Raw genomic sequence first — 13,350 nt, 5'->3', positions numbered from 1 at the left:
ACAATTTATTTTATATTTCATTTATATTATATTATTATTTTATTGTATATGACTTGTATTAAATTAAATTAAACCTACTCAACAGTCTTTGCGGAGGTCTACCGGAAGTTATAGTTCACCCAAAAAGGAAAATTCTGTCATCATTTGACTCCCATAGTATTTTTCCCTCATATGGCAGTCAATGGGGGATGAGATCTGTTTGGTTACTGACATTCTTCCAAATATCTTCCTTTGTCTTTAGCAGAGCCAAGAAATGTATACAGGTTTGGGACAACTTGAGGGTATGTAAATGATGACAGAATTTTCAATTTTGGGTGAACTATCCCTTTAAGTTTGAGCCACATAACGTTTGTTTATGTTGTTGCCGCTTAAACCGTCTATTTAATCTTACTTACTATGTTTCTGTGTGGTTCTGTGTGGTTCTGTTAGTTCCACAAAGTATTTGATGGAGTTTCAAAACATGTTCTTCAGATAAATGCACTGATTGTAATTGATTTTTGATGACAGCGTCCCTTTTCGTTTGACTCGTACCACACAAGGTCACAGTGGGGAAACTTAAAGGTCGATCTGAAATCTGCTTTTTCAAAGATGCCATGCATCCCACGCCGGCTTTTTGTACCACACAGCAGTCTGGCGAAAATTAATTTGACTCCCTGTGGGTGTGTTGTGAGGAGGGGAGGTAGGAGACGGTGTGTATGGAGTCATGGACAGGTACGAGCTCTGACCCCTGACAAACACAGATAGCACACAGCCTCCATGCTGATGTATTCACAAGAAGTCCTGTACCGCAAATAACTTCATTAACCTGCTGTAGAATCCCACCGCACACCGTCTCTTTCACAGCAGATAACACAGAGGTGACCGTGCACGTGTGTGTGTGTCTCATGTTCTGTGCAGGAATGTGTGGTGAGATTGTGTGTCTGTGTCTTTTTTTTGTATGTCATTTTTACATGGCATTGTAAACTTTGCTAGATGTGTGCGGGCACATTTTTAAACTACATAGATTCAATGGTTTATTTACCCTGTTGTCGGATGTTGTAAATTAAAGATTTTTTGTCATTCGGTAATGCTATATCCATTTTTCATATTAAATTAGACCAACTTTTTAAACAATTTTATTCATTTTCGTCTGTTTTTAATAATGAAAACAAGTGAGTACAACATGTAATTTATTTATTTTAACACAATATTAATGTTAATCAATGCATTTTTAGTGCAATTTTTTTATACTGTTTATCATTTTGAGCATTTCTGGTCTAATAATGATCTATTATTCTATATCATTTTAGTTTATTTGTTTGCATGTTTTAGAGAGGTAAGTTATTGTTGTTGTAGGTGTAAGGGGTGGAAAATGTGTACAATTTAAACACTGAGCCAATCTTTATAGTCGGTTTAATTGGCCACAGAACTTCCGTTCTGTGTTTGGTTATATTATAACAATTTATTTTATATTTAATTTATATTATATTATTATTTTGTTGCATATTAATTGTATAAAATAGATTCAACGGTTTATTTACCCTGTTTTTCAGGTGTTGTAAATTGAAGGTTTTTTGTCATGAATAACCCACAGGAAAATGTTATTGATCAGATGTTTCTCTTTCATAGCTCAGGAGATTTGATGACATTCTCAGTTGTGTTGATTTAAGCATGAACTTGGGGCTCAGGAGAAATAAAAACAGAAACAAATGAGAGCGTGGTTTTGGTTAAACACATGAAGAGTATGGAGATGGAAAATCAATGTAGATTGTAGAGGTAAAACAATCTGGATTTGGGTAAATTTGATAAGAAATGTTCATATTGCATCCTTTTGCAGACTTGACAAATCTGAGCTCAGTTTGAGACATTGTTGAGATCTCTTCTGAAACTCTAATGAGACATTTGTGAGATTTCTTTTAGAAGAATTATCTAAAATGACAAATGTTTCCGATTGCCCTTCATTTAATCTCATTGATGTCAAGGAGAAATAATTGAGATAAAGCGATCTCATCTGTGATTTTTATCTTCTTTCGGGAAGGTAGCTTGTAACCCGAGGGCAAAGTAAACCATCATCTACCTAAACCAACCCACCAACACGTTAGCAACGTTAGCGGTAATGAATTAATTTTGCTTAATGGCTTCCGTGGCCTTACTCTTTTCACGTTCATCCGCTTAACACAATGCAGAAGCCTCGATGCGATATTCCCGGAGGGCGGAAACTCGGCTCAGTCTTTCCATTACAGTTGGCGCGGCGGATCCAAATGCCACCACCATTGATAACCTCCGGCTCCCAGAGGAAAGCCTGAATATGAGCCGATCGGAAGCCCGTCCCATGCATCGGCTCCCGGATGCAATTATTCAGCCATGAATGCTGCGGCCTTTCCATGCCCTTTGGAAAACTCACCCTGACCAAATGCTCGCTGGGGTGGCGCGGTCTGGGGGCGTTGTGCATTTTAAGGTTAGTGCTTGTCGCCTGTGGTTGCCTTATTGATCCTGGGTAGCCTGGTGCTCTCTGCTTTTCAGAGATAAGGCTACAGACTCGACCCCCTCCTTATCCCACCAGCCCTGCTAAACGTACAAACACAAACACCCAATTTCTAATCCACTTGTGGGCTGGAGAAGTCAGTCGGGCCTTTATTTATACCCTTTCATGCCGTCCTCGGGGTCCGCTGTTCCGATAAGCCGCGTAGGGATGTTTTAGGGTTTTTTTGTTTGGAAGCAATCAGACGTAGACGAAAGCCCTCCACCCATCACTGTCCTGACATCCATCAGCTTCATCCAGCCGAAAAACAGGAGTCATCCTGAGCGAAAGTACAGACTGAACATAGTTTTCGCAAATCAGTGTTTTAATGTATGTTATGGCAAATATACATTGAAAAGGCGCATCGAACTAAAAGTGGCATTAAATGTTCCTAAAACACCACATCTTGATCTCCGGGCATCTGACGCCTGTTTAACACACAAGCATTTCCGCTGGCATTTAGCCACCTAAAGGACGGCGATTCCATATGGCACAGGATCTGATCTGTTTATCCTTGCTGGAGTCCTACCTCTCCTCCTGTTTCATATCTCCTCACCTTGCCTGTTGATTTAATAAACGATAACAGAGGTGGCCGGCGGTTACAAATCACCCCCCATGTATTCTCCCACCTGCCCGGCCCTCAATGTCAGCGATCACGCTCGTCAATCAATCACCTCATTACCATGGTGACAGCGCCGCGGCCGATGTTGTGACAACGCATGTGGATGTACACATGTGGTGTGGCTGCGCTGTTATTGGATGTTGCCTCATGTAATTAAAGGTTTGATCGAGCGGGATTCGATTTCTGAGGTCTGGAGGGTCGTGATTTGGGCCGAGGCTGGATTTCATCAACGATCAGGAGTCTTATTGAGATGCTTTGCTAATCGAAACTCTTAACAACAGTGCAGCCAACATATAAAGCTGCTCACGAAGCGTTGTTCCATTTGTGAGTGAAACTGAACGTTCATTGAGACACTTTTGTGAAGGGTAAAAGTGAAAGGGATAGTCACCCAAAAAAACAATTCTGTCATCATTTACTCACCCTCTTGTCATTTCAAGCCTGTATGACTTTCTTTCGTCCACAGAACACAAATGAAAATATTTTGAAGGATGTTGTTAACTGGCACCCATTCACTTGCATTGGTTTTGTGTAGAAGTAGAAGTAAATGGGTGCCGACACTGTTCGGTTACCAGCTTTCTTCAGTTTCTTGAGGAAATGATGAGTTTAATGTTCAAAGCAGGTCGTGTAGTCATAGTTTTGTACGTTACATATTTACTTTTTTACATGTATGCATTTGGCAGATGCTTTTATACATGCTTTTGTACAATTATGTCAATTATGGGGTGTTTACAAGACATTGTTCTTAACTAAAAACTACAAACTTTTTCATGCATTTTGGCCGTTCATTTACATGACAGTGGTGTTTTAAAAATGCTTAAGCAAACTTTTAATGTGCACGTTTTTGAAAACCATAGTTGACCTATCTGTTGTAAAGCTATGGTAAATCAAATGGCAATTAATCTGAAATAAGTTGTTATTTTTTACTGTTATTGTATTTTTACTATGGTAAAACCATGGTTATTTTTTCCTGAGGACTGGGTGCAGTTTAATATTAGCCGGGAGATATCAGACAGGTGAAAACACATCACTTCTGTTATCATTTATTCTCCCCTATGTCATTCAAAACCTGTGTATGACTCCTTTTCTGTGGAACACAAAAGAAGATATTTTGAGAAATGTCTTTTTTGTCCATAAAATGGGGGATTTTTGTGGGAACTGTCCCTTTAAGCATTAGGTTCTGCTCATGGTTCCTCTGTGTTTTTGTGGGTGTGTCCTCCACTTGAAGCTCAGATAGAAATCGGTGTTTCACCACTCCGAACAGAAGCTATATTCATATGCAAAACGAATGAGTAAAAATGAATCATTTAGAAACGCGTGGTGAGGAGAGAATATCAAAGCTAAAACTTTCCCCAAGTTGTTATGAGGAAATTCAAACACATTGCCATAACCCAGAGCACATGCAGATGTGAATCCCTTTGATATCATATTGTAATTTGTGCATTTTAAAAAAGGCACCTGCTGTGAATCAGGGTGGCACGTCAAGTTATTTCATGATTGCATTATAATGTCCTTTTAAAACATGTCTGCGCTCAAGTGCGACTGCTAGATTTGATGTATTATGAAGCATTACAAATCCATTTATTATTCATTATACACATATCTAAAGCTCCGCCGAAGTCCACGTAGCGCACGTTCGTATCGACGGCCTACGTTTAATCAAATACATCCCGTACTTTGAATAAGACAGTGTTGCGTTCTGACAGTCGCTTTAAGAACATTTCTCGTCCCTCTCATATTTTCATTTTCTTCTGGTACATTAGGTTGCTGAAACAGAAGAGGCGTCCCGTCATCCAAGTCTGATAACAGAACGGTTAACGTTCCTTTCGCCCTGTTCTCTGTGTATAAATATGTATAATTCTGATAAGATTAATTGGATCTCCTAAGTACACACAGAGAGCGAAAGAGGAAGAGCTCTCGTTCCGGCTGCTTTTGGGAAATGTGCTCCGGGCTAACCTCACACTCCCCTGCTAAAGTGCTTCATTTTTTCCCCGCTACAAACTGCCTTCAATTAAAAAAGAAAATGGCTTAGCGAAAGGTCCCGAGGAAAGGAAGCTGAGCGCGCGCGGCTTAGACGCACACGAGATAAATAGTCCTGTTAAAATATTAAGCATTGCACCGAAGCGTCCGATACAAAATGCTCACCTCCGTGCTACATGGAGAAAAGTATTTATTCTAAGCGTAGCCACTCACTGCTTGGGCGAATCTCTTTGAATGTGAAAAACAAAATCAAGTCTATTTTATGGGCATGACGATAAAAGAAACAGACACATTTTAATCCCAACCCTGTTGAAAAAACTGCATATGCTGGTTAGGTAGGTTTTGAAGCATGGTAGCTGGTTTGTGCTGGTTTAAGCTGGTCATGTGCTGGTTTAAGATGGTCATGTGCTGGTTTTAGCTGGTCATGTGCTGGTCCTTAGCTGGTCATGTTCTGGTTTAAGATGGTCATGTGCTGGTTTAAGATGGTCATGTGCTGGTTTTAGCTGGTCATGTGCTGGTTTTAGCTGGTCATGTGCTGGTTTAAGCTGGTCATGTGCTGGTTTAAACTGGTCATGTGCTGCTTTAAGATGGTCCTAAACCAGCTCAGGACCAACTTAAACCAGCTCAGGACCAGTTTAGGACCATCTTAAACCAGCACAAACTATGCTTGAAAGCCTACCTAACCAGCATTGCTGTTTTTTTCAACAGGAAAATTCTTAACTTTCATGAAGCATTTCTACTTTTTAATTTTCTCTTTCTCCGTGATGTAGCCAAGATGATCATAGATCATAATGTATAGTCTCACATATGGCTTGTTTGCCGGAGGGTTTGTAAGGCACTGTTCTTTGATAAACTGCTTTAAAACAATATGTATGTATAAAACTATACAATTACATTGAATTAAGTGAAGTTACTCCCCATGAAATGCACAGAGATCATTTTTTATCTTCTGGTGAGTGTCTTGTTAATGATTACTATAATACAACAATTAAAATCTCGTTTTAATTTAAATGTATTGAATACATTCTGGCTTGTATTTCAGTCTTTGCAAATTTACAATACAAATTTAAGTGATGTGTTATAATAAAGGCCTCGAAGTTGTGGACGACATGTGTTGAGACAAAGTCATGATAATGAAGATCTGTAGCTTACTCAGATCAGCTCTTAACATCTTAAAATGTTTTATTATTGGTGGAAATATGAATTACGTATTTGTTGTAAAAGCAGCTCCTTTTAAAACCCCTTTTGATCTATAAACTGAAGGCTATATGTGTTATTTTAGATTTTAAAGCATGTTTGTGTCCAGACACGGATGTTGAAGAAAAAGGTTTGGTTGTTTGTTTACTTCAGAGGGGAAAAGGTCACACAGAGTTTGAGAGGTTAGCCGTTTGTGTCCAAAGTCCGTTTCAATACTCAAGAACACAAGAACAGAGAACGCACGAAAGTACCCTGATGTGTTCTCGATATCAAGGATGCATCACGTAAGGAACTCGCGGCGCGTCCATCCAAGTCCGTTCTTTGCGTTCTTGGAATTGAGAAACGGCCATTATGAACTTTTTTTATGGTGTCGTTGCATCTTAAAGTGCCATTGTTATGAAACAAGATGCTAAAAGAGACCTTAATGAGTTTAGTCCAAAGAAAATATGAATCATTTATTTTAATCGATTGACATTTTAGTGATTAGTTTCAGCCATGGTTTTGTTATTTTATTTTCAATTTTATAGATGCAGCTTTAATTTGCTTTAGGAAACATTGTCAGAGTTACGTCAAATGCTCTGGCATCATTTTCCTTCGATGTAACTAAATCCCTTGCAAACAGTCTTGCTTTTTTCATTATTTATCAGTTTTTCAGTCCATTTTAAAACACTGTTCATAGATTGAAGTTTCATGTATTCTTTTTTTTTTTAATCAGTCGTTTTTGTTGTTTCTCTTGTTTACCCTCATAGCTTTTCACATACGTACAAACAAATCAAACTTCAGAGTCATCTAACCTCGCTCTCTCTCTCTCTCTCTCAGGCCGCAGAATGGGTCTATGATACTCTACAACAGGAAGAAGGTGAAATACAGGAAAGATGGCTACTGCTGGAAAAAGAGAAAAGACGGCAAAACCACGCGGGAGGATCACATGAAGCTGAAAGTGCAGGGAGTGGAGGTGAGAGACCGCTCGCTATTAGCAGTAAGATAACGTTTCTCTACCGCAGGGATTCTCACAGACACACAGTTAAAAGCCTCCAGCAGTCCGTCTGCTTGTGATGTGAATGAAACCTGTTGTTACAGAGCCAGCATGACCGTTTTGAACTGGATTGCAAGTGTCATTATTTTTTTAATTAAATACCACGTTCACACTCTTGGTTGAGCCTATGTTGCTACGTTGGTGCTTCATCCTCTGAATGGTCCGGGTGAATGTATTTCACGATTATGTGGTGTGGGCAAGAGATCATGAAATAGATAAAGCTTGCCACACGACGTTTCCAAAATCTGCCCCCTCCACCCCTCATCGTAGCGCTGGCCGTCCCCGTGCGGATGACTCTAATGTGTCAGCTCAGGCGTGGCCCCTTTAAATGAAGAACCGTAATGAAGCATGTCTCCGGCCCTCTCGTTCCCGCTCACTGACTCTAATGAAGAGAAACGAATGAAGTGGACGCACGGATGAGCGTCTCCTCTGACGCTTCTCTACCTGCCCGTGGAAACCGGTCGATCTCATGAACTCTGTGCACTTGTTTCCTTTGTATGTTGTATGTTTAGGCTTTAAAGGTGTGTATGGTCTTTAAAGGAACAGCGTATCCATTTGGGTGTCATTTGGTCTTTCCAAACCGGTATGACCTCATTTCTTTTGTGTTCCACAGAAGAGTATCAATGCTGCTTTCCATACAATGAAAGTGGATGGGGACAGGAGCAATAATTTTCATAACTTTTCATAACAATTGGTCATGTGGACTACTTTTATGATACTTAGAGTTGAGAAATGGAAAGTTATGCGTGTTTTGAACATAAGATGAGAGTAAATGCTGACAGGATGTCCATTTTTTGGTGAACTGTTCCTTTAAGACGTGCTGATGTGAAAAGATAAAGGATGTCGGTTTGTATGTCTTGTGTTTAGTGCCTCTCTCAGGGCTTTTTCTTCAATGCTGGTCATTCCTTCAAATTTGTTTGACACTTTGAAAACCCGATAGAAAATGGGTGGACAGCTGATGTTGAATCAATAATCATACAAGATGTTTCTGTCTGGAGGGACGGCGGGTCTAAAGGAATGTCTCCCGTCTGACTGATGATGGTTTCGCATGCACTAAAGGCCTAAAAGGGCAGGAGCGATAAGTCTTTGGGTTTATTTCTTGTTTGTGTTGTACTTTGCTGTCCACATCATTAGATATATTGCGATGTAAATGGCAAGAACAGAATCCGGAATCATCTCTCAGCTCAAACACTTCCACAAGTATCTAGAAATTTGTATCTAATATATATAATTTGTACGATAGACCGAGGCTATTTGAATGTGTTGAACCAATAAACACATTTCTCATTCCAATCAAGTAAAATAAGAGATACATTAGACTTGAATCAGGTTTAAATGAGTTTTATTTGGTCTCCGCATCAGTGATCCTCTCATCCACTGAGGAGGCTTTTGGTTTCTTTCTGAAGTAATGACAGAAATGCCTGCCGGCTTAAGATAGATAGAAAGTTTAAATGAAAGCGTATAAGCGTATAAAAAATTCTCCATTCATAATCTCTTCAGTTTTTAAAGGGGTGGGGGGATATTCTATACATCTGATTTTTTAAGTCAACTTGTAATGTTTCTTGCACAAAAATAAATCAATATTTAGTTTGGTGCGTGAGGTGCATTCTGGGATGCTTTTTAAACAGTAGTAAAGAAGTTCCCTTTTGTCTGTCTTCTCAATGTGTCTTCTTCACCAATATGTAAAGTTTGGCCGATAACCGATAATTTGTTAGCATTGGAAGCCGATAACCGATATATTGGCCGATATACAGTATTTAATATGTTAATATAAAATATATATATTAATATAATGAACATATATATAATACATGTATAATACATATATTAATATAAAATTCTGTAAGACTGAAAAGGCAAAAAGTGGACAACTGCTTTTATTTGAAAACATTGACTGCAGAAAATAAGGTAACCATTAGTACTGTACAGTATTTTAACTGTGAGCAGCATGCAGCTGAAGAAGTTTAACCAGAGGACATGATTTATGATTCATCAGCTATAATATCTCGGCCTAAATTTTATTATCGGCTGATACCGATAACATAAAAAATGACCATTTATCGGCCGATACCGATATGGCCGATAATTTATCGTGCATCCCTAATTTATCTTTATGCTTTTGGCACACATTTATCCCAAGTGACTTATAGTGCATTTGATGTATACATTTTTTTATCAGTATGTGTGTTTCTCAGAAACTAACACAATGCTCTACAAATTCAACACTTAACATTAATTACAATTAAAAAAAATTGATGCTGTTTACGATTGTATAATTTCAGAAAAGTTAATGGGGCTTATTTTGAAGTGAACTACTCCTTTAAGTGATGTTTAGGTTGCTTCGGTTTACAAAACCACCGGTATATACGTAGATGGCCAAAAATGAACCTCAGACGTATCCCAGATTGCACCTCTTGTCCTCCACACACCAATCGCATGATCTATATACCTTTGCCATCTCTGTTTGCTGTGATAAAGACCTAAGCTGTGTTACCAGCATCCACCTGAGCCGCTGGTTACCTAGTGATGGCAGCAGTAGTCATGGGAGCAGTAGTCACGGCGACAGAGAGGATAATTGCAGTAGTTTGGTAGTTTCTCTAATACGGGAAACTAAGATGATTGAGCTGGGATTGAAGAAAGTGATGAAGTGTGTTTGTGTGTCATTACTGTAATGCAAAAAAAGATATCGTTTATGTAATGCAGTAATACAACTCATTGTACAAATTATTACTGTAATACAGAATAAAAGTGCTGCATTACTTCAGAAAACAAATGATAGAAAAGCAAGAAACTTTAAAACATCTGTTCTCATTACAGTAAAGACACTTTATCATAGAATTAAAAAATCTTAATGGTCTGAAAATAGTTGTATTGTCTTTATGTAAAACATGTCTTATTTTGGGACATTTACATCTGAAGAGACAGGCTTTGTTAGAGGGAAAGATATTTTAGTATCACATTAACTCAAAAACCACCCACGGCTTTCTTTTATCCCATTTACTTTGTCTTTATTATCAATTTTAATATTTAAACCTAGTTTTCTGTTTAGTACACCTTGTCTTGTTTTGACAGGTGACTTTTTTGACAGTATGACTCACGTGGCATCGCGTTTGTGCAGTTGTTAAAGCATCCTATTCCTTTATTCGACGGGCGAGTTTATTTGTCACGATTTTCAATTATAACTTATAAAGCTTTAAAGATGCTATGCTTCATTTGAAGCCATCGGTCTGTGCAAAGACGTACAGAACTACACTACAATATTGTGATTCACCTTGTAGCTCATTGGTCTGGTTCACGTCTTAAAGCTCTTTAATAATGTGTTTTTATATATATCCCTGTTGAAAAAAAATGAATAGGAAGGGAACTTCCGGAACCAAGACGGCTTGAATTGAATGCACATCTACACATCTGTTGTGCGCGCACACATACAAACACACAGCCGAAAGCATAAGTGTGAGGAAAGAACAGATGTGACTCATTCGTGTGCGATGCTCTCTTCGCCTGGAGACTCACAGATTAAACCAACAGGAATAAATCAGAGCTATTAGCATGGCTTCCAATGCCTGGAGAGATGCACAGAAACATACAGACTTACATTTCTTGTGTAAGGGGCAGATAAACCCCGTCAATTCAACGCAATCTTTTTGTTTATTGAACTCATTGCCAGAAGGGGAAAGAGAGAACCAGGCCTAGGAGACGGTAATGCAAAGATAAAGGATACAACTTCTTACATACCTTCAAAACATTAAACTCTGGATAAAGATATTGAAAACAATTGTGTAAATCCTATTTCTTATCTGTATTTGTTAGGGCTGGTTGGTTTGTATTTCTGGTGTGTTGTGTAGCCCCGCCCACAGTGAAATATGATTGGTCTGATGTGTTTTGACATCTGTGATTTTGTCATTTTGTGCAGCGGTTTCACACCCTAGCAAGACTGAAAAAGTAATGCTGGAAACTTCACTGCGTCACGCCTGGTTGGGAGTTTTTGGAACAACTGTCTGGAAGTTTTGAGGGTTTAGATTGAGCAAAGTATTGCGGCTTAACAAAACAGTCTAAAAATAACCCGGCTTCCAGATGAAAACATACATATATAATACACAAACATCTGCATGCTGTCAGGTTATTGTGTCTGTGATGTGCGATGTGTTACTCTAACTCAGCCAAGTTTGGCGGTGGAGATCTTGATTGTTTTCCCTTATGAATTGTTCAGAGACAGATTTTAGTAGATGGACGCTATGCTTTTTTGTAAACACAAATAAAACATTTTGATATATACTTTAACACATCTAAATAGGAGGTGTGAGCCCAAAGCAAGTGATCAAAGCAGATTTCATCACTTCCACAGGTTCAAATACTGTACGTTCCCACATGAAAAAATACTGTAGTAAACCTTACTGTTTACTATAGTAAATTGTAGCATGCTGTACTATAAAACTTTTAGTATATTATAGTATTCTTAGTATTAACTATGGTAAATGGATCAACTGTAGTAAATAATGTAGTATACTTTAGTATTTACTATAGTAAATTGTAGTTTACTGTAGTAAATTATAGTAATTGTATTGCATAAAAACTGTAGTATACTATAGTATTTAGTAATAATAACTATAGTTAAACTGTAGTAAATAATGTAGTATACTTTAGTAAATTGTAGCTACTGTAGTAAATTATAGTAATTGTACAAAAGTATAGCATAAATACAGTAGTATACTATAGTATTTGGTAGCAATAATAACTGTAGTTAAAGTGAAGTAAATACTGTAGTACCCTTTGGTATTTACTATAGCAAACTATAGTAAATTACAGCACGCTGTGGTATATTATCCTGTAGGACATATCGCTTATTGCTCCCTGAACTCTCTGTAAGTCGCTTTGGATAAAAGCGTCTGCTAAATGACTAAATGTAAATCATATTAATTGTACTATAGTATAGTATAAAACCTATAGTATACTATAGTATTCCGTAGTATTAAGTATGGTAAATTGAGTGTAGAATATAACGTAGTTAACTTAGTATTAGTATAGTATTTACTATAGTAAATTACTATAGTAAATATTAAATAAAATATATATTGATATTAGTAAATACAAAAAAATTCATGTGGGTTCATGCACTGAAACCCTTGAGAATTATTAGGTCTTCTTGGGACATTCACAAGACGTAAAGCAGACTTAGAGGCGAAATAATGATTTAAGTTATTTTTCAGTTTTTCATTTCTTGACTAAGTTTGTTAGTTCTAATGCTAAATGCAGAGCAAATAATGTTGTCTGGGTGTACAAATTTGTCTGTGATGGGATTGGACATTAGGAACAATTAAACATGACCTGAATGCGGCGTAGGTACCAGGTTAAACTATAGCAGGAGTACCTGGTCTCTTCAGGGCTCCCGTCTTGAGACGAGTTTGAGACGAGTGACTCAGCAGGTGTGTTGGTGATAGTAGCGCTCTCTCCTCTCAATGAGTCTCTTCTCACACCCCTCCTCCTCCTCGCTCTCTGCTCAAATGAATTTGGATCTCGCAGCAGGCAGGTGTATCGAACCCCGAATCCCCGGTGCGAAGGCTGAAGAAGAAACAGAGGCAGAAATCCAGAAAGAAACTGTGTGAATGAGTAAGACGATCGTAGAGCGGCCTCTGAGGAGAACACCGAGTGAGCCGTGTGAGGTACAGAGCGGCAAAATAAAAGCGTATGGATTATTGCTGGAGCTGCTGGGAAATCCCAGAGCGGTTGGAGACAAGATGGCTGCCAATGGTGCTTGGAAGCTGTCAACTTGTGTTTGTCATCGAGCCCTGTCTCTCTCTAACTCTTCTCTCTGACTTTTATGTGCTTTTTGTGGACATGAAACGGCATATTGTACATTTGTCAAAGCTAATCTCAGCCAGCTGAGGGAGTCGATGTTTCTTGAAAAGAGGAACTGCTTCCTTCAAATGATCCCAGACGGTATCGGCTCGGGCTGATGTGCTTCTGCGTGTCTTGTTTTTCCAGCATTAGTGCAGCACTTAAATAAACGCCTATTAAAAT

The 13,350-nt window shown here is 38.4% G+C and overlaps 1 protein-coding gene across 12 annotated transcripts in view; it reads left to right on the top strand.

The window, feature by feature from the left end:
• Positions 1 to 13,350, top strand: part of camta1b (calmodulin binding transcription activator 1b) — a 267,076-nt gene that overhangs the window by 167,246 nt on the left and 86,480 nt on the right. For all 12 annotated transcript variants that reach the window (XM_057361347.1, XM_057361352.1, XM_057361351.1 and 9 more), the window contains one exon: positions 7,116 to 7,251. In XM_057361347.1, coding sequence (XP_057217330.1) covers positions 7,116 to 7,251 — 136 coding nt within the window. The remainder of the gene's footprint in view (positions 1 to 7,115; positions 7,252 to 13,350) is intronic.

This window comes from Triplophysa rosa, linkage group LG20 (genome assembly GCF_024868665.1).
Source record: "Triplophysa rosa linkage group LG20, Trosa_1v2, whole genome shotgun sequence".
NCBI lineage: Eukaryota > Metazoa > Chordata > Actinopteri > Cypriniformes > Nemacheilidae > Triplophysa > Triplophysa rosa.
The sequence above is the reverse complement of the archived record's forward strand: the minus strand, read 5'-3'. Positions and strand labels throughout refer to the sequence as shown.